The sequence below is a fragment of the Myxocyprinus asiaticus genome, chromosome 4 (genome assembly GCF_019703515.2).
Source record: "Myxocyprinus asiaticus isolate MX2 ecotype Aquarium Trade chromosome 4, UBuf_Myxa_2, whole genome shotgun sequence".
Lineage (NCBI taxonomy): Eukaryota > Metazoa > Chordata > Actinopteri > Cypriniformes > Catostomidae > Myxocyprinus > Myxocyprinus asiaticus.
In genome coordinates this window covers 26,435,626-26,460,549 of record NC_059347.1, presented here as the reverse complement: position 1 = coordinate 26,460,549, position 24,924 = coordinate 26,435,626, and the positions used below count along the sequence as shown (strand labels likewise).

At 36.4% G+C, this 24,924-nt stretch overlaps 1 protein-coding gene across 3 annotated transcripts; it reads right to left on the bottom strand.

The window, feature by feature from the left end:
• Positions 1-742: 742 nt before the first annotated feature.
• Positions 743-20,717, bottom strand: LOC127434545 (centrosomal protein POC5-like). 3 transcript variants are annotated; one of them, XM_051687361.1, is made up of 13 exons: positions 20,472-20,716; positions 19,932-20,015; positions 19,653-19,797; positions 19,408-19,497; positions 17,203-17,387; positions 16,943-17,119; positions 12,235-12,339; positions 8,693-8,872; positions 8,370-8,535; positions 2,756-2,901; positions 1,964-2,092; positions 1,573-1,749; positions 743-1,465 (listed from the first exon to the last, which is right to left on the bottom strand). In XM_051687361.1, exons 2-13 carry the CDS (start codon positions 20,013-20,015, stop codon positions 1,319-1,321), a joined length of 1,731 nt encoding a protein of 576 aa, XP_051543321.1. In that variant the 5' UTR covers positions 20,472-20,716; the 3' UTR covers positions 743-1,318. The 3 variants fall into 3 exon arrangements, with proteins under 3 accessions (XP_051543321.1, XP_051543323.1, XP_051543331.1); XM_051687363.1 differs by having other exon boundaries at positions 8,693-8,866; XM_051687371.1 differs by lacking the exon at positions 743-1,465 and having other exon boundaries at positions 1,619-1,749; positions 1,874-2,092; positions 20,472-20,717.
• Positions 20,718-24,924: the final 4,207 nt, after the last annotated feature.

The following is a 24,924-nucleotide window of genomic DNA, read 5'->3' as shown; positions in this document are numbered from 1 at the left end:
GCGAGAGGAAGTGTAATCTAGCTTCAAATCATGATCGCACCTAGACGACTTCAGATTCAAGATTTATAGTGAAAAAGGAGTTTCACTTTGGTCTGTTCTCATCCAAAACCAATAGTATAGCTTCGCATTAAACTACATGGGTCATATGGATTACTTTCATGCTGCATTTATATCCTTTTTTGGAGCTTGGAAGTGTTTCTTTGTATGGACAAAACCACATCATATCTCCATCACAAATGTTTTTGTGTTTGAACAAACGTATAAAAGTAATTCATATGAGTTTGAGATGGCATAATGGTGAGTAAATGATGAAAGAATTAAAATTTTGGGGTGAACTGTTCTACAACTACTCGTATTGTGTGCGTCCTATCAGTTTCCAAGAGCACAGGAACAGAATGCTTCTGATCTGGCTACATGGAATCATGATCGGAGGGAGCAGCCCAGACAAAGGCCTCTACGAGGAACTTCTTTCTGTTCTCTAGATATTTATACCTTACAAAAGGCAAAAAAAGCTTATAAAATATATATGTAATTTAAATTGTCCAGTTATTTGAATGTTTTTCACATGCTTCTTTTATATACCTAGTGCAATTAAATTAGCTGGAAAAAAATAGCCAACGTCTTGTTGTATACATTTTGTCTTAATCCTAGAAAAAATAAGAATGGAAGGAACAGACATTGATGCACGGAAATGCACAATTTCATGAGTCCAAGATGCTACACAAAAATAAAAAGACTGCTATGAACAAAACAAAACAACAACAATGCTTTATTTTACAGACTTTGAGATCCAGAAACTTATTTTCAATACATGTGAATTGAAAGTATACTATAAACAAAAACAGTACTTGACTGATCTGAAACAATGAATAAATTGTTGCAGATTATGATTATGGCTATGTTATGTCAAACAAATTAATGTTCGAGCTGCATTTAATACATTATCAAGTGAATGGTGACAACTGCAATCAACAATAATAAATAAACTACACCCTATAATAAATGTTTTGTCAATTAAAACAAATTACTATTGTATAAAAAAAATACAATTAAAATAAAAACATTTGGCAATTGTAGTATCAAAACACCTTACCTTCATTTCCAACATGTTTCATAAAAATAAAAAAATGTAGTACTAAAAATGTATTAACCTCATTTAAAGCTGAATAAACAGCCTTTTTAATTTAAACTAATGATACTTTGACATTTCCAGACTTGTAAAGCCAAACATTAGTGCATGAGAAATCATATACCATGTGTACTGTATAAAGAGGTATCCAGACTCTAGGCCTGACAGACAAATGAGCGATTATGTGTGTTAGTCCACTACTTTGATGGAGTGTATGTCAAAGGTGGAGGAGGAAGGGCCTCTGGGCTGTCTGAAGGAGCTCTTGCTGCTTGAAACAGTCTGACTCTGAAGAGCGGAGTGAGGGAATTTAGCTGCTGTTGCCTGGCCAACTGTGAGCTGTATAGGAAGAAAAAGGGAATGAGCACTGATCAAACTCACTATTGTGTTTGATGTTCGGATATCCTCATGTGTAGTTAGACACTTGTAGGCATGTTCCCTGATACCTGAGTGACAGGGTGGTGTCTTTCAACGATGACGGAACTCATAGGAGGGGCCACACCCATAACATGCAGGGTGCCAGGGGGCCGTCCTACTCGGTGAGGCTCTGCCCGTCCTGTCAAACGAGCAGTAACCGTTTTAGAGGCTTTTTGCTTACCAGCTGTTACTATCTGTGTGTTTACCTAAAGAAGAGAAAATTTTAGAAACAAGCAGTAGTAAAAACAAACAATAGTAATGCCATTAAAAGCAACTAGATTTCAGCATATTTAGTCTATAAAAGTATAAATGTCACCACGATTAACATACATTTTGAGAGAGGGCAAAGTCCTATTTTAAAACTAATAAATGCTTCCAGCAGGTTCCAACTAAATATTCATAGAAAATGCTTGCAGTTACATCTGGTAGTACGTGTCTCATAGAGGTTGTACTGCCCCCTGTTGGTACGGTAGTGTTCACCACTGTGGTTGAAAGAACAGTTTCTTTTCTTGGCACTGTGCTTGAGCCGGACTGAGAGACAAACTGCTCCTATAAAAAGAGAGACGAATAAAACAATAAAAAGATTATGGCATAATGTTAATTGTTTTAGGAAAAATACAATTAGGCCCAAAATATGGTAATTTTGAAAAGGTCCTGAAAAAAGTGGATGATTATGGGAAATTGGCTGGGCAAATTTGCATTTTACAGGAGCAACCTAATAAAAATAATGCTCCAAGCCTGATCTTCAAATAAAGTGCTTTTCATCATACCATACACATTTCGCAACAATTAGCAGGTTTACATGCACCATCTTATACCCATTATGTGTAATCAGCCAACAATGTGTAAAGTCATGTAAACCTCTGAAATGGTTCTTTTATCAAGGTAAATTAATAAATGGTATACGCAAATACCAATTGGCACACACAAAATTTTTGCCCGTTACACCGATTTTGATTTTCATATAAACACCTTAACTAGTGTAGCAACCGGCTTTTCCAATATCCACAAAAGATGTGCACATGCCTCTTTACATTTTGATGTCAAAACTAGACAAAAATCTAATAATTTCAAATCTCATGAAAGTTTTCTCATGTTCGAATAAACATTTGTATAAGCTGATTTTTAATCATTATCATCATATTGTTGCATGTGATACTGCTTGTGAACAAGAAACCAATTAGAATCCTATCCAGCCAGTCTGTGTCTTGCCTCTGCATCCTCTGTATAGCTGTGGGAGGGGGCCAGCTGTATTGGAGTCTCCATGACTATTGGACTGAGCCGTGCAGACGAGACTGTCCTTGGTGGGTGATTGGCCAATGAGCTGGTGCTTGGCTCATCCCCTGGATATGGAGCATCTACAAGAAATTATTGGGACCAGATTAATGGTGCAATCTGGAATGATAACACTGCATCAAGACTAATCTATAGCTTTGAACATTAGACAACAGATTTCTTTGTGTTGACCTCAAATATGATGACAGTTTGCCGGGGCCTATAGCGCTGTTCAGGTTTTAGACCTAAAATCCTGTAGACAGATAGGATTTCCAAGCCATGGTTTCCGTCAGGAATTTTTAATGGGCCTTTATAATGGCAGTTTTGAATTTGAATTAAAGAAGGTCTGTGGTTACAAGTTGTTACATAAGGACTACAACTACCACAAACATGTGACTGTATGTGCTGGACAAAACTGACAACTGTTGAAATCCTTACAAAGCAACTTGTTAAAAATATACTTTATATATATATATATATATATATATATAAAGTCAGAAGTTTACATACACCTTAGCCAAATACATTTAAACTTCCTGACATTTAATCGTAGAAAACATTCCCTGTCTTAGGTCAGTTAGGATCACTACTTTATTTTAAGAATATGAAATGTCAGGATAATAGTAGAGAGAATTATTTATTTCAGCTTTTATTTCTTTCATCACATTCCCAGTGGGTCTGAAGTTTACATACACTTTGTTAGCATTTGGTAGCATTGCCTTTACATCATTTAACTTGGGTCAAACGTTCTGGGTAGCCTTCCACAAGCTTCTCACAATAAGTTGCTGGAATTTTGGCCCATTGCTCCAGACAGAACTGGTGTAACTGTCAGGTTTGTAGGCCTCCTTGCTCGCACACGCTTTTTCAATTCTGCCCACAAATTTTCCATCAGATTGAGGTCAGGGCTTTGTGATGGCAACTCCAATACCTTGACTTTGTTGTCCTAAAGCCATTTTGCCACAACTTTGGAAGTACGCTTGAGGTCATTGTCTATTTGGAAGACCCATTTGTGACCGAGCTTTAACTTCCTGGCTGATGTCTTGAGATGTTGCTTCAATATATCCACATCATTTTCCTTCCTCATGATGGCATCTATTTTGTGAAGTGCACCAGTCCCTCTTGCAGCAAAGCACCCCCAAAACATGTGCTACCACCCCCATGCTTCACGGTTGGGATGGTGTTCTTCGGCTTGCAAGCCTCACCCTTTTTCCTTCAAACATAACGATGGTAATTATGGCCAAACAGTTAAATTTTTGTTTCATCAGACCAGATTACATTTCTCCAAGAAGTAAGATCTTTGTCCCCATATGCACTTGCAAACTGTAGTCTGGTTTTTTTATGCCAGTTTTGGAGCAGTGGCTTCTTTCTTGCTAAGCAGCCTTTCAGGTTATGTCGATATAGGACTTGTTTTACTGTGGATATAGATACTTGTCCACCTGTTTCCTCCAGCATCTTCACAAGGTCCTTTGCTGTTGTTCTGGTATTGATTTGCACTTTTCGCACCAAACTACGTTCATCTCTAGGAGACAGAATGCGTCTCCTTCCTGAGCGGTATGATGGCTTCGTGGTCCCATGGTGTTTATACTTGCATACTATTGTTTGAACAGATGAATGTGGTACCTTCAGGCATTTGGAAATTGCTCTTAAGGATGAACCAGACTTGTGGAGGTCCACAATTTTTTTCTGAGGTCTTGGCTGATTTTTTTGATTTTCCCATGATGTCAAGCAAAGAGGCACTGAGTTTGGAGGCACTGAGTTTGAAGGCAGGCCTTAAAATACATCTACAGGTACACCTCCAATTGACTCCAATTAGCCTATCAGAAGCTAAATTAGGCTTGACAATTTTCTGGAATGTTCCAAGCTGCTTAAAGGCACAGTTAACTTAGTGTATGTAAACTTCTGACCCACTGGAATTGTGATATAGTCAATTAAAAGTGAAACAATCTGTCTGTAAACAATTGTTGGAAAAATTACTCATGTAAATGCACAAAGTAGATGTCCTAAACGACTTGCCAAAACTATAGTTTGCTAATATGAAATCTGTGGAGTGGTTAAAAAAAAAAAATGTTGTTAATGACTTCAACCTAAGTGTATGTAAACTTATGACTTCAACTGTGTGTGTGTGTGTGTGTGTGTGTATATATATATATATATATATACATACACCGTGCTGTGGAAAGTATTTTCCCCATCCTGATTTCTTCTGTTTTTGTATGTCTCATACAAAATTGTTTCAAAAATTCAAACAAAATCTAACATAAAACGAAGGTAATCTGAGTAAACACAAAATACAGTTTTTAAATGATAATGTTATTTATTGAAGCAAAAAAGTTATCCAATACCAACTGGGCCTCTGTGAAAAAGTATTTGCCCTGCGTGAAAATCACAGGAGATCAGCAGTTACAGAAATACTCAAACCAGCCTGTCTGGTACCAACATTCATCCATGCGATTATCTAATCAGCCAATCGTGTGGCAGCAGTGCAGTGCATAAAATCACGCAGATACGGGTCAGGAGCTTTAGTTAATGTTCACATCAACCATCAGAATGATTTGGACCGTGGCATGATTGTTGGTGCCAGATGGGCTAGTTTGAGTATTTCTGTAACTGCTGATCCCCGGGATTTTCACGTACAACAGTCTCCAGAATTTACTCCGAATGGTGCCAAAAACAAAAAACATCCAGTGAGTGGCAGTTCTGTGGATGGAAATGCCTTGTTGATGAGAGAGGTCAACAGAGAATGGCCAGACTGATTCGAACTGACAAAGTCTACGGTAACTCAGATAACCGCTCTGTACAATTGTGGTGAGAAGAATAGCATCTCAGAATGCTATTCTGAGATCCGGGTTTGGCGCTATTTTGGCGGCATGAGGGGGACCAACACAATATTAGGCAGGTGGTTTTAATGTTGTGGCTGATCGGTCAAATATATATGTATATATATATATACACAGTGCCTTGCAATAGTATTCAGACCCCTGACCAATTCTCTCATATTACCAAATTACAAATGGTACACTGAAATTTCATTCTGATTGATATTTTATTTTAAAACATTGAAACTGAAAGGTGACATTGTTTTTTTGGGGGAAATATTATAATGCAAAATAAAAAACTGAAATATCTTGCTTGCATAAGTATTCAACCCCCACACATTAATATTTGGTGGAGTCACCTTTTGCTGCAATAAATGCTTTAAGTCTTTTGGGGTACATATGTACCAGCTTTGCACACAGTGACAAAGTGATTTTGGCCCATTCTTCACGGCAGATTTGCTCCAGAATGTTCAGGTTGGTTGGGTGATGCTTGTGGACTAATAATATATATATATATATATATATATATATATATATATTATATATATATATATATATATATATATATATATATATATATATATATATATATATATATATATATATATATATATATATATATATATATATATATATATATATATACACACACACACGCGTGGCCAAAAGTTTGGAATAATGTACAGATTTTGCTGTATCGGAAGGAAATTGGTACTTTAATTCACCAAAGTGCCATTCAACTGATCACAAAGTATAGCCAGGACATTACTGATGTAAAAATACAGCACCATCACTATTTGAAAAATAATTTTTGATCAAATCTAGACAAGCCAGATTTCCAGCAGCCATCCCTCCAACACCTTATCCTTGAGTAATCATGCTAAATTGCTAATTTGGTACTAGAAAATCACTTGCCATTATATCAAATACAATTGAAAGGTATTTGGTTCGTTAAATGAAGCTTAACATTGTCTTTGTGTTTGTTTTTGAGTTGCCACAGTATGCAATAGACTGGCATGTTTTAATGTCAATATTAGGTCAAAAATGGCAAAAAAAGAAACAGTTTTCTCTAGAAACTCGTCAGTCAATCATTGTTTTGAGGAATTAAGTTTATACTATGCTTGAAATTGACAAAAAAAAAAAACTGAAGATTTCATACAAAGGTGTACACTACAATCTTCAAAGACAAAGGACAACTGACTCTAAAAAGAACAGAAAGAGATGTGGAAGGCCCAGATATACAACTAAACAAGAGGATAAGTACATCAGAGTCTCTAGTTTGAGAAATAGATACCTCACATGTCCTCAGCTGACAGCTTCATTGAATTCTACCCGCTAGTAGCGCGGAGGAGGGCGGGGCCGGGCGGAATGACGATGATGAGGCGAGTGAGGGATAAAGGCGACCGAAGACGGCAGCTCGAGAGAGAGAAAATTATGGGCAGCTGCCCTGTATGGGTTTGTGTGTCTTTTTATTTAATTAAATATTATTTATATTGTTAAGCCGGTTCTCGCCGCCTCCTTTCCCTTGTACCCCCTTTACACCGCTCAACACCAGTTTCATGTACAACAGTAAAGAGAAGACTCAGGGGTGCAGGCCTTATTGGGAAGAACTGCAAAGAAAAAGCCACTTTTGAAACAGAAAAACAAAAAGAAAAGGTTAGAGTCGGCAAAGAAACAGACATTGGACAACAGATAATTGGAAAAGAGTGTTATGGATCTTAACCCCATTGAGCTTTTGTGGGATCAGCTAGACTGTAAGGTGCGTGAGAAGTGCCCGACAAGACAGCCACATCTATGGCAAGTGCTACAGGAAGTGTGGAGTGAAATGTCACCTGAGTATCTGAACAAACTGACAGCTAGAATGCCAAGGATCTGCAAAGCTGTCATTGCTGCACATGGAGGAGTTTTTGATAACTTTTTGAAGTAGTTTAAGAAGTTCTGAATTTTTTTTTCAAATTGTAATAGTAATTTTTCACGTTATTAATGTCCTGACATTGTGATCAGTTGAATGCCACTTTGGTGAATAAAAGTACCAATTTATTTCCATAAGAGCAAAATCTGTACATTATTCCAAACTTTTGGCCACCAGTGTATATAAAAACTCAGGTTTTTAAAATTCAGGTTGATATGACTGAACACTCAAACAAACAGAGCAATGTCAAAAATCACAACAGTGTTTATATAAGTGTTTATCAACCTATGAATGGTTTACTTAAGTTGTCAATGCACATTAGGAAAAATTATTTTAACATTTAAAAAAAAATAAAAATAAATAAATAATAATAATTTTAAAATGAACTGCTGTCTGCTTATTTCACTGTATATATTAGCTACATGCTGCAACTACAGCTTCATTCTGGGTGACTGCAGGGAAACAGCTTTATTAGGATGCAGGAATATGAAACTTTTGATTAGTAAAACCTTTCCTGAAATCAATCTGATTTAGCTGCCATTCAAACGTTAGTTGCCTACCTGGGGCTTGTTAAATTATTTAGAAATGGCCATTTGTCAAATTCATAATTTTCCAACACTTGAGCCCTAATATGCAGAGGTTTTATTACATGCAAAACTGTTTTGTGAGTAGGGAACATGAATCATAATATATGGGAATCACCGTTTATTAAAGGTATTTTTCATAACATTAACATTAATTATGCAACAATCACATCAACATTGTGCCTTTGAAAATCAGATCATTATCGCATGATTTAAGATGAACCACTGTATTATCTTACCACGGTCCAGTCTACCCGCTTCTGCAGTGTTAAACATGCTAAGGGCTTCGATGTTTAGCGCACAGACCCCACGCATGAAAGCTTTCTTCATTGAGTCCTCATAACGCTCTCGCTCTCTGTGCAGCCTCTGGATCTCAGATTGAGCTCTCTGGAGCTCCTCTACATGCTTAGAAATACACACACAAAACTTGATATTTAGTATGTCCACATCATGTTACACAAATCACTAACATCAACAGTAGACATCCAAAACAAAACTACCCTGACGAAACTAAAAGATTAATGTATTGTTTTACTAAGGTCCTGATATGGGCTACACTCACCTGTGCCATCTTGGCCTCATAGTCTGCAGAGAGCTGTATGCAGACGTCCTCTGCCCTGGCACAACATGCTCTCTCCACACGCTCTCGCCACCTGTTCTGAATGAGTGAGTGCCAGCCTGCCCACACCTTCCTCTTCAGCTGCAAATGATAGTGCTGCTCGGCCATCCTGCTACCCTGCGCCTGGCACACACAGCCATTAAGACCAATTGAAATGGTTTTGAATTTTGTGTTTGAATTCTGAATGAAATAATTTTTAATAATTGTGACTGAACATGGATTAATGGTCATACTTATGGCACAAAAAAGAAGGCTTGACTGATTTACCAAAACTTCAACACAACTTGTTGTCCATATGCAACTGAAATATTACAAATCACCGTAAAATGAAATGCTCTTGCAGATACAGTCCTTCGGGCCGTTCACACCGAATACATTTTTGTGTCCATTTTGCAATGTTTTTTTAATAGTTTTTCAAATGTAAACATACACTACATGGATGTCTTTGACTCTTTGACATGAGAACCGCGTTTTTAAGATGCTGTGTCAACTCAAAAGGACGTTTTAAAAACAATATAAATTATGCTAATATATTAAATAAAAAATGTAATATGACGTCACGTGCTGCATCTGCATATCATTACTTTACTATATAGTATGCCAAAAACAGTATGCCAATGTCCGAATCCTCAGTATTTAAAAAATAGTATGTGAGAAATACCCAGACTATTTCAAGCGAGATTTAAGTACGGATCGACACTTTAACTATCCCAAAATCCCTCAGGAGTTGAGGAGACATCACTTTCAAACGTTGGATAAAAAATTTAATAAAATAAAGTCAGAGAACAGCAAGTCAGATGGTTCTTTCAACTGTAAATGATAAATATATATATATATATATATATATATATATATATATATATATATATATATATATATATATATATATATATATATATACACACAGTGCATCCGGAAAGTATTCACAGCGCTTCACTTTTTCCACATTTTGTTATGTTACAGCCTTATTCCAAAATGGATTAAATTCATTATTTTCCTCAAAATTCTACAAACAATACCCCATAATGACAATGTAAAAGAAGTTTGTTTGAAATCTTTGCAAATTTATTAAAAAAAAAAAATAATAAAAAAAATAAAAATCGCATGTACAAAAGTATTCACAGCCTTTGCCATGACACTCAAAATTGAGCTCAGGTGCATCGTTTCTACTGATCATCCTTGATGATCAGTGGAATGTCTTTGACTCTTTGACACGAGAACTACAACTTGATTGGAGTCCACCTGTGGTAAATTCAGTTGATTGGATGATTTGGAAAGGCACACACCTGTCTATATAAGGTCCCACAGTTAACAGTGCATGTCAGGGCACAAACCAAGCCATGAAGTCCTAGGAATTATCTGTAGACCTCCAAGACAGGATTGTATCGAGGCACAGATCTGGGGAAGGGTACAGAAAAATTTCTGCAGCATCGAAGGTGCCAATGAGCACAGTGGCCTCCATCATCCGTAAATGGAAGAAGTTTGGAACCACCAGGACTCTTCCTAGAGCTGGCCGCCTGGCCAAACTGAGCGATTGGGGGAGAAGGGCCTTAGTCAGGGAGGTGACCAAGAACCCGATGGTCACTCTGACAGAGCTCCAGAATTTCTCTGTGGAGAGAGGAGAACCTTCCAGAAGAATGACCATCTCTGCAGCAATCCACCAATCAGGCCTGTATGGTAGAGTAGCCAGACAGAAGCCACTCCTCAGTAAAAGGCACATGACAGCCCGCCTGGAGTTTGCCACCTGAAGGACTCTCAGACCATGAGAAACAAAGAATGAACTCTTTGGCCTGAATGGCAAGCGTCATGTCTGGAGGAAACCAGGCACCGCTCATCACCTGGCCAATACCATCCCTACAGTGAAGCATGGTGGTGGCAGCATCATGCTGTGGGGTTGTTTTTCAGCAGCGGGAACTTGGAGACTAGTCAGGATCGAGGGAAAGATGAATGCAGCAATGTACAGAGACATCCTTGATGAAAACCTGCTCCAGAGCGCTCTGGACCTCAGACTGGGATGAAGGTTAATCTTCCAACAAGACAACGACCCTAAGCACACAGCCAAGATAACAAAGGAGTGGCTCCGGGACAACTCTGTGAATGTCCTTGAGTGGCCCAGCCAGAGCCCAGACTTGAACCCGATTGAACATCTCTGGAGAGATCTGAAAATGGCTGTGCACCGATGCTCCCCATCTAACCTGATGGAGCTTGAGAGGTCCTGCAAAGAAGAATGGGAGAAACTGCCCAAAAATAGGTGTGCCAAGCTTGTAGCATCATACTCAAAAAGACTTGAGGCTGTAATTGGTGCCAAAGTTGCTTCAACAAAGTATTGAGCAAAGGCTGTGAATAATTATGTACATGTGATTTTTATTTTATTTATTTTTTTATAAATTTGCAAAGATTTCTAACAAACTTCTTTCACGTTGTCATTATGGGGTATTGTTTGTAGAATTTTGAGGAAAATAATGAATTTAATCCATTTTGGAATAAGGCTGTAACATAACAAAATGTGGAAAAAGTGAAGCGCTGTGAATACTTTCCGGATGCACTGTGTGTGTATATATATATATATATATATATAATCAAGAATGTTGCTCCTTGTCTTAAATTATGCTTGTTTTTTTGGGGGGGATTTTCTCCCCAATTTGGTATGCCCAATGCCCTCTAGGTCCTCGTGGTGGCATAGTGACTCGCCTCAATCCGGATGGCAGAGGACAATTCTCAGTTGCCTCTGCATCTGAGACAGTCAATCCGCGGCATCTTAGACCTAGCGCGTGTGGAGGCTCACGCTATTCTCTGCGGCATCCACACACAACTCATCACGCATCCCACCGAGAGCGAGAACCACATTATAGCGACCACGAGGAGGTTAACCCAACATGACTCTACCCACCCTAGCAACTGGGCCAATTGGTTGCATAGGAAGCCTGACTGGAGTCACTCAGTACGCCCTGGATTCGAACTTAAATTAAGCTTTTTTAACAAAACCAGAGTAGACTACTTTCAGGGTTTTTGTTATTACGTTATATATATGGGTCATGGGATAATGCCCACGTTCCCGGATTAAGTTTGTCCAGAATCTATTCGTACTACTCGCATGCACACCTAAAGAACGTACTGTTTTCCCAGTCGAGAAGTGCACCCTTAATAAAAAACATTACATACCCAAACAGTACGTGATTTCGGACACAGCTACTGTCTGGTTATAAAAGTAATTGTCGTAAAACAAATAATAATTGCAGCATCATTAAAGATGCTCAGAACTTTTTAATTTCATTTATTACCATGTGACAGATACTCTAAAAATGAAAGAGACAGAAAATAAATGTATTTCTTATAAACTCCCATGAGGTGACACAAGATGGAAAACACAAGTCTGTCAAACTATGAATAAATCTCACAATCAATATGACACAAGTAAACAAGTGTCTGAAAAACCTCTGCCTTGTGAGTATGTGTGCTGTCATTCTGTACTGCCCCTGTCTCACCTCCTCTCTAGCAGCACAGTGCTTTAACCTCCACTGGGTGAAACTCCTCATCAGCTCCAGTTTCTCTCTCTGCCTGTCAACCGCCCTGCTCAGATTCATTATCACCTGAAGATGGCAAAAGTCAAAGAGGAAATAACAAACTGAAAAGCAAAGACTTAAGGTCATATTTTTAAGTTCACAATGTAGGTTATATTTAGACCTACACAGAAAAAAAAAAAAAAAAAAGTTTACTTTGTTGAAAATTGTGATTTGGAGACAGCCACACAATATATGCCACACATATTGTGTGGGGTATACACAGGGGCGGTTCTAGACCATTTTGACTGGGGGTGCCCAGGGTGGGGCTGGGTGTGCTTGTAGCGGGGCAACTGTATTATACCTTAAATGTCCCCTGTACACATATAAAACATCATTTGAGGGTTTTCTTTTTTTTTTGGGGGGGGGGGGGGATTTTCTCCCCTTTTCTCCCCAATTTGGCATGCCCAATTCCCAATGCGCTCTAGGTCCTCGTGGTGGCATATTGACTCACCTCAATCCGGGTGGCGAAGGACGAATCTCTGCATTTGAGACAGTCAGTCTGCGCATCTTATATCAACTGGGCCAATTGGTTGCTTAGGAAGCCTGACTGGAGTCACTCAGCATGCCCTGGATTCGAACTTGTGACTCCATGTGTGGTAGTCAGCGTCTTTACTTGCCAAGCTACCCAGGCCCCTCATTTGTGGTTTTAATATTTGCGGACATGCAATTATTTAAAGACAACCAAAGATTCACCAAATTTGAGTAAAAATTTTGAAATTGTAATTTTAAAATATATAAACAAACAGGCTCATGACAATTGTTTCAATTAGTCAATAATACACCCTAACATTCTGGTTTTACCCACAAATTTTAAGCCATGTTGCCATGCTGTTCTTAGAATGCAGTAAAATTCTTGGGTAAAATGAATGATAGGCTACATAAAGATTTTAGGTAAGAATTTAATCAGTAGGCTATAATCAGCATGTAAGGGTGTTCTTGTTTTAAGATCCTTTTAAGAATTTTTAAGCACAATTATAAATTCACTAGTTCATTTTAAATGGTCCAGTGTAACAAGTGAATTTTTAAATGTATCTATATCAATTACTATGAGTTTTAAAAGGTTGCATGCATTGTAATTATAAGTGATCAATAAGATGGCTTTAATATGTTTTTTTACCATTATTATGTCTGTGAGTGTCTATGCGCATTCTTTATTGAGCATGCTTAATGGGAGCCTCTTATTAGAGAATGCAATTTCTAATATTAAGCTCAATTCTCCGTTATTAAGCACATGTGTGCCTCTCCCTTGTGATTGGTGTGCCACGTGTTAAGTATTTGATTGATAAATGGTGTTCATAAAGAGGACGTTGTGTTTGTTATCTTCCCTGTAAACTATTAAGTGCTTCTCTTGTATTTTGTTTACAAGAGAAGCAGCAGGATCAACTCTGCATCTTTGTTCTCTCTTTCTGCTTTTTATTCTTGCGCCCATACCCAACAGTACCAATATTAATCTGTATATATTATTAGGTTAAAGTGTGTTGGGCTTTATTTGGGCTTTTGTGGGGTGGTTTACAAGGGTTCCAATTTTATGTTTTTAAGTGTATTCATAATAAATTTGCCATTGCAGGTGCGGTGTGGCCCTGTATAACACTAACATCTGTTTCTTCATACCTGTTACTTTACATCTGATCCTGCATGCTGTTTCATCAGAGTCACTTCATTGTTTATTTTGCCAAACTTGTTGCACTACATTTGTCTTTTTTTCTGCATTGTATAGTGCAAAACATTAAATTAAAGACAGTGGGGAAAAAAATTCCTCATTATAAATAAAATAAGTGTGTACAGTATATTGTTCCAGAAATGAAAACCTGACAGATACAGAAAAAATAATGAATAATGAATGCTTGCCAAATGAAAGCGATCTCTAACAAGTTGGTCTCAGGTGCATTCAGATCAGATCCAGATTGGGTTTCATGATAATAACGTGGGAAATTGTGCTATAAAAGTAACTTAACTTACACTTACATTTACACTAGCATGTACTGTATAATTCAAATTAAGTAGAACTGAACCTGAAGCTGGCAGGTCCAAAGATGCAAAACTAACACACTGTTGGCTCGTTATTCGTTTGACATTTGGTTTCTCCTACCCACGCTCTCTGGAGCCGATATCGATATCATTAGCACAATTAGGTTAAAGAATATGTGACTATATCATACAGGCATAAACACTGAACTCAAACAGTCAACGCTTGTTGTAGCTGGAGAATTATGCCTAAAAATGCTCCGATGAGCTTTCATTAACTAGCGCTTGTAAGGGGCCGTCTGGGTGTCCAAGTATTCATTCATTAATTAATTCAATTAAAGTGCAAGTTATGCATACAATTTGCAATCTTTAGAATGTGTAAATGTTTTTTTTTTTGTTTGTTTTTTTAATAAGTGTTTAAGACAGAACATGCAAGGCAGTTGCATTGAACACTTGGACACCAGTGACCTTTTAGGACAATGTGTGGATCTCTTATGAACCACAAAGGAATATTTAATAAATATTGAACTTAAATTAAACTTTACCCTGCTAAATATTATTATGCAGTCATAATGTATTGATGTTTTGTTTAAATATCAATTGTTTGGTATATTTATTATGATGTGGGGTCACTGAACATTCAGTGGAATGGAAAATGAGAATACCACCATTCTACCACTCCAATTTAGGGGGCCACTGAACAAGGCGGACGGGCTACAACAGCAGAAGACCACATTGGGTTCCACTTCTGTCAGCCAAGAACAGAAAGATGAGGTTGTATGTTCTTAGCTGACAGAAGGCTGAAGCCCCTGAACCGTATCTGCATGATTTTATGCATTGCACTGCTGCCACATGATTGGCTGATTAGATAATCGCATGAATAAGTAGGTGTACAGGTGTTCCTAATAAAGTGCTCGGTGAGTGTATACTACCAGTCTAAAGTTTAGACACTTGATTGTAGAGGTCAACGAATATATCTGTTTTACCGATTAATCAGAGCCATAGTTGCTTTTTGGAACTATCGGTTATTGGTAAAAAAAAAAAAAAATCAACACAGATAGTAGCCAATAGTTTTTTTTGTTTTTTTTTTGTGGACTCAAAATAAGAGTCTCCAGTGTATTTCGGGCTTGTTCATGCTTAAAAGTCCCGCATTATGCACCAAATCTTATTTTTTATTATTACTATTGTAATTTTGGTTGCACAACAAACTGCATCTGGGATTTTATTAATTTTGGAATCCTGTTGCCTCTGTGTCTGTGCCCTTTACAGTAAGAGAAGACAAAGACATTTTTAAACATTCAATAAATCGATTTTAAAAACAATCGGTCAAGTACTTGGTTATCAGACTTATCCACAAGCTAAGTAATTGGTATCGGCAAAATCCAATATTGGTCAAACTCCACTTAATTTCATTTACAGTGCATTCAGTAAGTATTCAGACCCCTCCGTTTTTTCACATTTTGTTATGTTGCAGCCTTATGCTAAAATGCTTTAAATTATTATAATTTCTTTTTTTTCACATCAATCTATATTCCATACCCCATAATGACAAAGCAAAAAAACAGACTTTTGATAACTTTACAAATTTATTAAAGAAAAAAACTTAAATTTCACATTGACATAAGTATTCTGACCCTTTGCTATGGCACTTGATATTTAGCTCAGGTGCATCCCATTTCTCTGGATCATCTTTGAGATGTTTCTGCACTTTGATTGGAGTCCACCTGTGGCAAATTCAATTGATTTGGAAAGGCACACACCTATCTATATAAGTTCTCACAGCTGAAAATGCATATCAGAGCAAAAACCTCAAGAACATCTCTGGAGAGACCTGAAAATGGCTGTCCACCGATGGTCCCCATCCAACCTGACAGAGCTTGAGAGGATCTGCAGAGAAGAATAGCAGAAAATCCCCAAATACAGGAGTGCAAAGCTTGTCGCATCATACCCAAAAAGACTTGAGGCTGTAATCGCTGCCAAAGGTGCTTCAAACAAGTACTGAGTTAAAGGTCTGAATACTTATGTCAATGTGATATTTCATTTTTTTTTTTCTTTTTAAAAACTTGCAAGTTATCAAAAATCTGGTTTTTGCTTTATCATTATGGGGTATGGAGTGTAGATTCATGTGAAAAAATAAATAATTTAAAGCATTTTAGCATAAAGCTGCAACATAACAAAATATGAAAAAAATGAAGGGGTCTGAATACTTTCTGAATGCACTGTATGTGTCTCATGATCATAATAACGCTTTGAAGGCATATGCCTAAATGCTTTAAATTACTTTTTTTTTTTTTTTTTTTTTTTTAGACAGATATAAATTGTGGCTATGTATGATCAATTAATTTACAAAACTAACACTGTAATCAAGGCAAAGGGTTGCTACTTTGAAAAAGCTAAAATATAAGAGAGCTGTTTTTTTGTTTTTTTTACATTGTTTGGTCACTGCGTAATGCCCATAATTCAATTTGTTATTTCATAGTTTGAACATTTTACTGGTAGTGGTGTATATCCATCATAACGTATCATCCTAACATTTTGTATCCCATATAATGCATCCCAAAGCATTATAACTGGTGAAATAACTGGTTACCTTGTATGTGCCTCTGGACTGGCCTATTGATTCCAATACATAACACTGAAGTGTTAGTGTCAATTTCTCATTTACCTCATCTTTCCTCTGGTTAGAGATCTCATAGGTGTTGAGCAGATCTTTGAATCTGTCCATCTCAGCATTTACAGCTGCCATTTGGGCAGCATGTTTCTCCCTCTCCTTCTTAAGCTCCAGTCTGTGTTGCTCCACAAAGGCCAGTTTCCACTTCCTCAGCTCCATCATCACATTACTCTACACACAGACCGCAAAACAATTTCTGCAATGTTTTTCATGATAAGGTACAACACTAATTAAAATCCTATTGTAATGCAAACCTTTATGTTCGTGCTCCAGATGTCCAAAATGTTCTCCATCTTATTCAGGTTTTCCTCCGAGATGAACATCTCAGTCATGACAGTGATCAGACCATCAGGGCTGCTCTGTCTTGATCTGTCTGACCTGGTCTGTGCCCTCTCTGATCTTTCCTCAGATGCAACAGACCTGGCTGCTATGCTCTCACCTGCAGTAAAAACAGTATTACAAAACAGATAGTTCCACTCTACATTCTGATCTCATTTGAAGCCATTGTAAAATTGTAAGTAAATGCACAAGTGACTGCACATTCTATATTGATGCAAGTTGATATGTTCTTTGACAACTGTAAACAGCCTGCATTTAGTCTAAAGAACTATACTGATTGCCATTTTATTGTGATCATATTTTTTTAATCATTTTAACAATTTATTGACCATTGTTGTCTTTTACAATATTTCTGTTGCTGCTGCTTAAAAAAAATAAAAAAATAATTGTAAAAAAATAACCACGAGAGGCAGTGATTCTACCACGATTAAAGGAATAGTTCCCCCCAAAATGTAAAATCTGTCATTATTTACTTTATGTATTCAGGTCATTTCAAACCCATGACTTTCTTTTTTCCCATGGAAAACACAGGATTTTTTTTTCGTTTTTTTTATATCTTCACATCTTTTCACCATGAAACTGAATAGTGACTTAGGGCGGTAAAAGGTAAAAAAAAAAAAAACAATAATTAAAAATAAAAAACAATAAAAGTTGGTTTTATTAGTTTTAATAAAATGGTTTAATAGTAAAACCACAGTAAAATGAATCAATATGACTTGTGTGCTGTTTTAAAAGCCATTGAGGGTGGGCGATATGACCAAAATCTTATATCACGATATGAGTAATTTTATCACACGATAATGATATATATCATGATATAGTCAATTTTTTGGGAAAATCAACAAAAATTTGCTTATGTATTAAATAACCATATTGTAATGTCTATTTTGGGTAATTCTGTCAGTGAATTAAATACTTTCAAATATTTCCTATTATATAATTTTCTCTTTATTTAGAGCTTGACAATAGTCAAAGTAAAAAATAAAAAACAACAACTTGGTTATAAATCATTCTTACTACAATGCTAAATTTCACATTATGCCACATTTCAGTCTGATATGTTGTTGACCAATATGATTATAAACTCTCCTCAAGAAACTTGAGATCTTCCCAAAGCAATACAACAGAGAATAATACACAAGAAACAAAAAGAATGCAACAGAAATAAACACTTCTTGCAGAAAAATAAAATAAAAGTAAACAAATTGCTTTTATTACGAGTGACTTTCGTCGTGCGACGCAGTTTGCATTTTATATTTTTCTGCTCCGTGTTGGGTTTTGTGAACCAACGCCACAGATGTTGCACCTGTTTTAATAAAAAACAACTCTTCATTTTCTTGACTTGTTTGGGAGTCGTCCCGTTCTGTAGAGTTGTTTATCTCAGGGTTTTTCCTGGGTCAAAAATTATTAAGTAGCGCACGTGATCCTGCTCTGCGCTCTCCTTTAAATATCAGGAATCCTGCTGGACTCGAGTGCACTTGTGTGCTCCAGAGAGAGCACACGCGATGCTCACATGAAACACTCAGATGTGTGCACCAGATGAGACGTAGAACCTGAACACGAGATGAATGTAACTGAATTTGCTTGGGCGGCCGCCAAATATTTTTTAAACCCTGTCCATGTTTCTTAAATTCTCTCAGTCTCACGTGAAGCCCTGCCCATTGATAGATAAGCCCATGCTGCGTACATGGTTATTTACATATCGCGATATACATGATTTAGCAAAATCTCTATCAACTGACACTTAATATCGTCACCACAATATACTGTATATCGTCATATCGCCTAGCCCTACAAGCCATACAATCACTTTGTTTGATGAACACAAAGATGTTTAAGTTAATATTCACTCTCCAATCAAATCATTGTGACTAAGCCAATAACATCAAACCTCACTGGAACGTGAGGGGGAGTTAAAATATTTTAGTGTGAACTATTCCATTTAAGACTGGTAAAATCATGAACACGTGGCCTCTAGAAGCTTGTTGTTTTAAATATTCTGTGAATTAAAATACCCCAATAAATGGTCGTCGCTAAAACTGAAGGTGTAACATTTTTCAGAAATGTAAAAGAAATGGGAGGGCTGAGAGATTCCACTTCATTTGGTCTCATGACTTTACCCTCAGATATGCAACTTGGTGGTCTGGATTTCTCTAAGGAAGGAGTTTCCCTGGTCAATGTCACTTCAGTGTTTGAGTGTGCTTCATTATCTGAAATAACAGAGGGGAACAACACTTATGGTAGTACCAGTTTAACATGCAATCCATAAACATTGTTTGCACTTTGCACTGAATAATCGTCTGCAATTTATTGCTAATGAGAGAATCCTATAGCACTATGCAAGCTAGTAAAGAAACTTTCATACCTGCAGGAGGTTGAGCTGCTGTATCCATTTTAGTAGAATGCTGTGAACTCCTGGAGAGTTGAGTTGTGCTCAAAAGCTGTGATGGATGGCTTGGTACACATTTGGGAGTCACAACAGCATTCCGAAGAAGTTCTTCATATTCATCCTGAAGAAAAAAACAAAACAAAGAGAGGGAAGAATAAGCAAACTATCATTTAATAGACATAGATCAAAGAAAAGCAGTTATGTCAGAACACATCAGCATTTTTTGTGATGGTGGAGATCTGGAGGAACTCTTACCTGAAGTTCAGAGGAAACTGAGCTGCCTCTGTCTGAATCTCTTGGTAACACGGGACTACTGCTCTCCCCTTCATCTGAGGACATCTGAAACAGAGAACGGATTTATAACATGAGTTCAAAAAGTGCCCATTAATTCCTACAGGATACATGTTTTGATTAAGGAGACAAGCTTACACTTTATTGCTATTCTATGTCTAAAACTTAACATCTCCATAACTTATCTAACACTACCAAATCATTTGTATAGGGAAAAGAACCGACCTATTAGAAAAAAAAGCTTTACTCAAAATACAACTAATAATTAATAACTCGAAGAACAGAAGTTGTACTTAGTAACGTATGTCGTAGCAACATTAGTAGCAATGATTTCTCGACAACGTAAGTAACAGTTTACTTGCCAACATTTATGTATGTTTACGTTCATTATAATACAGCCAAATGCCGACACGTGATCTTTTATTTCATTTTAGTCACTCAGGAAGACAACATAAACAGCCATTCACTCAGTTAGTACAAAGGTCAATAGAAATTCCACGTTACCTTTCTGCCTCCTTACAGCATGTGGGCCGCGATAGGAAGATACAACTGTACTGCCGTTACAGTCTACACGAGATTTAAAGGGACCTGTTGCTCTGTTAACAGCTCCTCAACACAACGAAAGCCGTCAACCTGCCTAATTTACTGTTAAAAGTACTGTTTCAAACTGTTAGCCACTGCAGTAAAAGCTGACGTGATTGGTTTGAAATCTGATGCGTCCATCTTGGCTATTTTGATTGGATAGAACGTTTCCGTGGTAACGGAGACGCAGAAGCGTCTGTTGCTGTATCGTTCCAAAAACTCGACATTTATGCGCCCTTGAAGGGCACTTCAGGAAGGGGACGCCACTCGAAGGGTCGTTTTTTTCCACAAAGGGCCCTTTCACAAGACTTTTAGTGAAGGGTACATTCAAACGGTAAAACCATGCTCCCGTCAAAGTACCCATATCAAGAGCTCTGTCCCTCGACCTTTATCACAACTGTGATGACGCGTTTCCGCCTTATTTAGCAGCGTAAATCTCGCAATTTTTTTATATTGTACATTTTTTTAAATATTGAGTGTAACTTTATAACATTATGCTTATTGTTATATTACACTGGAATTAGTTTAAAAAATGAATTAACACAGCTGTGAGGGGGTGACAGTAAATTTGGCATTTTCTCCCATCTGACTGTCTTAATCCACTGCTCTCTATATTTTTCCTCTTCTGGAAAGTCATTGAAAAGTAATAGTGTTTTTTTTTTTTTTTTTTTTTTTTGCTCTTGGAGCAAATGGGAAAGTGAAAATAATATTTGCTGTGATCCTCCATTCACCGCTGTCGAAGTTTTTATTATTATTATTATTATTGAACTTTATTGACTCGTAAGAAAGATACATTACAAACATAAATGGCCTGGTACAATAATATAAATTTCTTATCCAGACAACAGACAAGCACAAAAAAAAAAAAAAAAAAAAAACAAAGCCTGGCGCTGCTAAGAAATTAATTTATGGCTCAACAGTGCTCTTCTTTGGGATTATATTTCTGTCAGTTGTCGGGCAATAAATGTTATTTTTTTTTTTTTTTTTTTTTTTTTTTTGTGTGTGGCATTGTTAGAAGTGCAAAAAACTACACAACAGCTTTTCGTCATGTTTTTCATTGTTAAAATAGCCAAATCTATCGGATATTTCTCCCCGTTTTCCTCATGGGACTGTAAGAGTAACCATGGTAACAGCGCTTCGCTTAATAATAACAACCTTCATTTAAAAACTGCATTTTGTGTTTACTTGTGTTATCTTTGACTAATATTTAAACTTGTTTGATGATCTGAAACATTTAAGTGTGACAAACATGCAAAACAATAAGAAATCAGGAAGGGGGCAAACACTTTTTCACACCACTGTGTGTGTGTGTATATATATATATATATATATATATATATATATATATATATATATATATATATATATATATATATATATATATTATTCTAATGCATCCTACATCTTTGTTTGATAAGTCTTCAAAACATATTTTAATGGAGTGGGGATGGTGAAGATGGAGCAGTAATCCACATATAAATGCAGAACATATTGCATTAGTGCTGTAAAGTATAGTACTCAACTTCAAACATGTACATAAATGCGCTTTTGCAAAAACTTTTGAGACAGTTTTTGTGACGTTGATTCACAAATATACTGTAACTGTTCTGATCTGTTACCACATTGATGGCTTTTGTAATGCCAAAATTGCCAGAGTAAATTTATTTTAAGTGTTTTATTTCACTCAGAATCAGGCAAACACTGTGTAAAAAAACACACACACACACACACACACACAAAAGCATATCAATTTTCATATTTTGATCAATTAAGTCAGTTTGTTTTTACTTTTTGCTTTACATTTAAGCAACATTGTGTCAAGATGGTACAAGCTAATCCTACTCAAATGCATGTGACATTAAATAAAGAAGAATTAGGACAGAACGAGTAATCCAAAAGTATTTCAAAAGCAATCAGATTCAGCAATCAGATACTTTAAAAATGTAATCCAAGAGATTACATTACTGATGTCAACTTTAGTCATGTAATTTGTAATCAGTACCAGATTACAATTCAGAAGTATTCTACCCAGCACTGTAAATAGTTATATTAACTATATATGTTAGTTTAAATAGTTTTAGTTTATATATTTGTATTCATTTTTTTTATTTTTTTTTTATTGATTGACAAATACAGCAAAGGAAGACAATAAGAGAATAAAAAAGAATTAAAGCAAATTCTGAGGGAAAACTGAGGTCACTTATGAATTATAAAATGCATTAGAAATGCGTTTAAGCAAATCCCTTTCAAGGCAAGTGAGTCCAGTCGACGGCCATCTTTGGAACGCTCCCGGGCAGGCTATTTTCTATGCAAACAAGCAGCATAAAATAACAGTTCCTATCTACTTGAATGGGGAAAGACGGAAATCTCCAAAACGATCAATCAAGATTATGATCAAATAACATACTGTATTTCAAATCAGCAGTAAAATCTGACAAAAATCTTTCTTATTTAGCTCAGATCACACTAAAAACACACTATTTTTTCAGTTTGGATACGCTAATGTGCATGCACATTCTGGAGTTGAATGACAGGCAATGTCTGTCTCTAAAAGGTGATTGGCTCTTTTACCTGTAAGGGCGGGACTTCTCTTTCTACATCCATTGGCCATTCCAATTTTTCCCATTCATTTTAAAGGTGCACTAACATTTTTTTAATATGTCATTTTGGACTTAACACTGACACCTAGCAGCATAGATGAAGCATTCAAACAGAATAGTTTTCAGTTACTGATGCCATTGTAAAAAAAACACTATTCACAGTCAGTCATGATTAATTTAATTTATGAGTGAAAGTGTCCAATAACAGGGCTATTACTGTGATTAAGCAAGTAGTATTCGGCTGGTCATGTGATTATAACATGGCAGCCTCCATGAGGGGACCCTCTCCATGTAGAATAAAGCTTTTATAAGGTTACTGATATATCTGCAGTCTTCATCTCATGTGGTCTTGACTGTATACATATGTTTCAAAATTACAATTCATTTCTTTAGGAGCAAAATTTTTTTAATGAGGAAAAATTAACTTTTACATTTTTAATAGCAGCCATCTCTGCTAAACTGTCTCTGGTTTAAGTCATAGACCTAACGGAAGCACATAACTGGCTGTCTCAAAGATCTGAGCTGCACTAAATTGAAGACAAGCATCTCACCACAGAATGAATAAAAGCATGTTATTTTGACCCTTGTTACTGCCTGACTTATTAGTAATTGATGACTGATGACTGTAATCACTGATAATATAATTAACACTGTGCCTAAAGTATTAGACAGCTGACAATACTCAGGATAATGCGCTTAGTTATTTATTTAATTAATGTATTATTACTGTTTTTTTTTAAATATTTTTTTATTTTTTTTTATTTGTGATAATTATTTTTTATAATGGTTGTACAAATTCTATTACTATTTTATAATAGTTTATAATTCTTTGAATGAATGATCCAAACATTTAGAAGCTTGCATTTTGTAGCATTATCTGTCCAATGATAATTTGTCTTTGTATGCATTTGTCCCTCAATTGTTCTGTGGTTTTTGTTTTTGTTGTAGTAGTTCTTAGTTTTGTGTTTGTTTGTTCTGTGAAAAAGCAAAAACACCAAAATAAATATGAAAAAAAATAAAAAATAAAAAGCATGTTATTTCATCTTATATAAACCCTGCAGGTATTTGGAAGTGCTTTATTTAACCATAAGAATAGCCTCCTGAGTGGACACTTTTACTTTAGGAGGTACATTAGCGCACTACATTGCACAAGAACAAAACATAGGTCTAAATTTAGGCCATGGATGCTAATCAGGAGCTCTAAGTTTAGAAATATTTTTTTGGCAAAACAAAAAGTTCATACATTATATTATTAATTGAAAGGCACAGCAAAAGAATTTGCAAAGTGGTGAGCTTGGATATAAAGAATGTATTGGCATGAAAAACATTGACACAGACCCCAGTGCAATACAGCACAGGGATTTAGAATGGAAACAACTCAGAGACAGTTCAGTATTTGGAATTTTGGCTCATCAAAAGTGCAAAAAAGCACCTTGATAAAGTATCACTGTTCTTGTACAGCTCATCATGATTTAAAACATAATATTATTTCTGAATCTCACCCTGAAAAACACAACCCTGTTCCTGTTTGCCCACACTTGAATGTCAACCCACATACTTTACCCACAACCTGCTTCAATTTGTTCCAGCACAATAGTCTCAAGTCATTAAATTAACTTTCTCCCCTGTAGTGCTTTATAGTGGTATTTGTGGGCTTCAGGATACAGCAACTGTAGACAGAGGACAAAAGTAATAAAAGAAGTTGAGTTAGGAGGTTAATCGAGTAGCCATACGGGGTGTTTCAGTTTGCACAAGCAACCAGTTTTAAAGAGATT

Excerpts from the sequence above, each read along its gene's own strand:
- LOC127434545 (XM_051687361.1), bottom strand. The coding sequence starts at position 20,015 with ATGTCCTCAGATGAAGGGGAGAGCAGTAGTCCCGTGTTACCAAGAGAT. Across the intron at positions 8,536-8,692 it reads ATGAGGCCAAGATGGCACAG|CATGTAGAGGAGCTCCAGAG; the intron begins GTGAGTGTAGCC and ends TGTATTTCTAAG. Across the intron at positions 1,750-1,963 it reads TGAGACACGTACTACCAGAT|GTAAACACACAGATAGTAAC; the intron begins GTAACTGCAAGC and ends TCTCTTCTTTAG.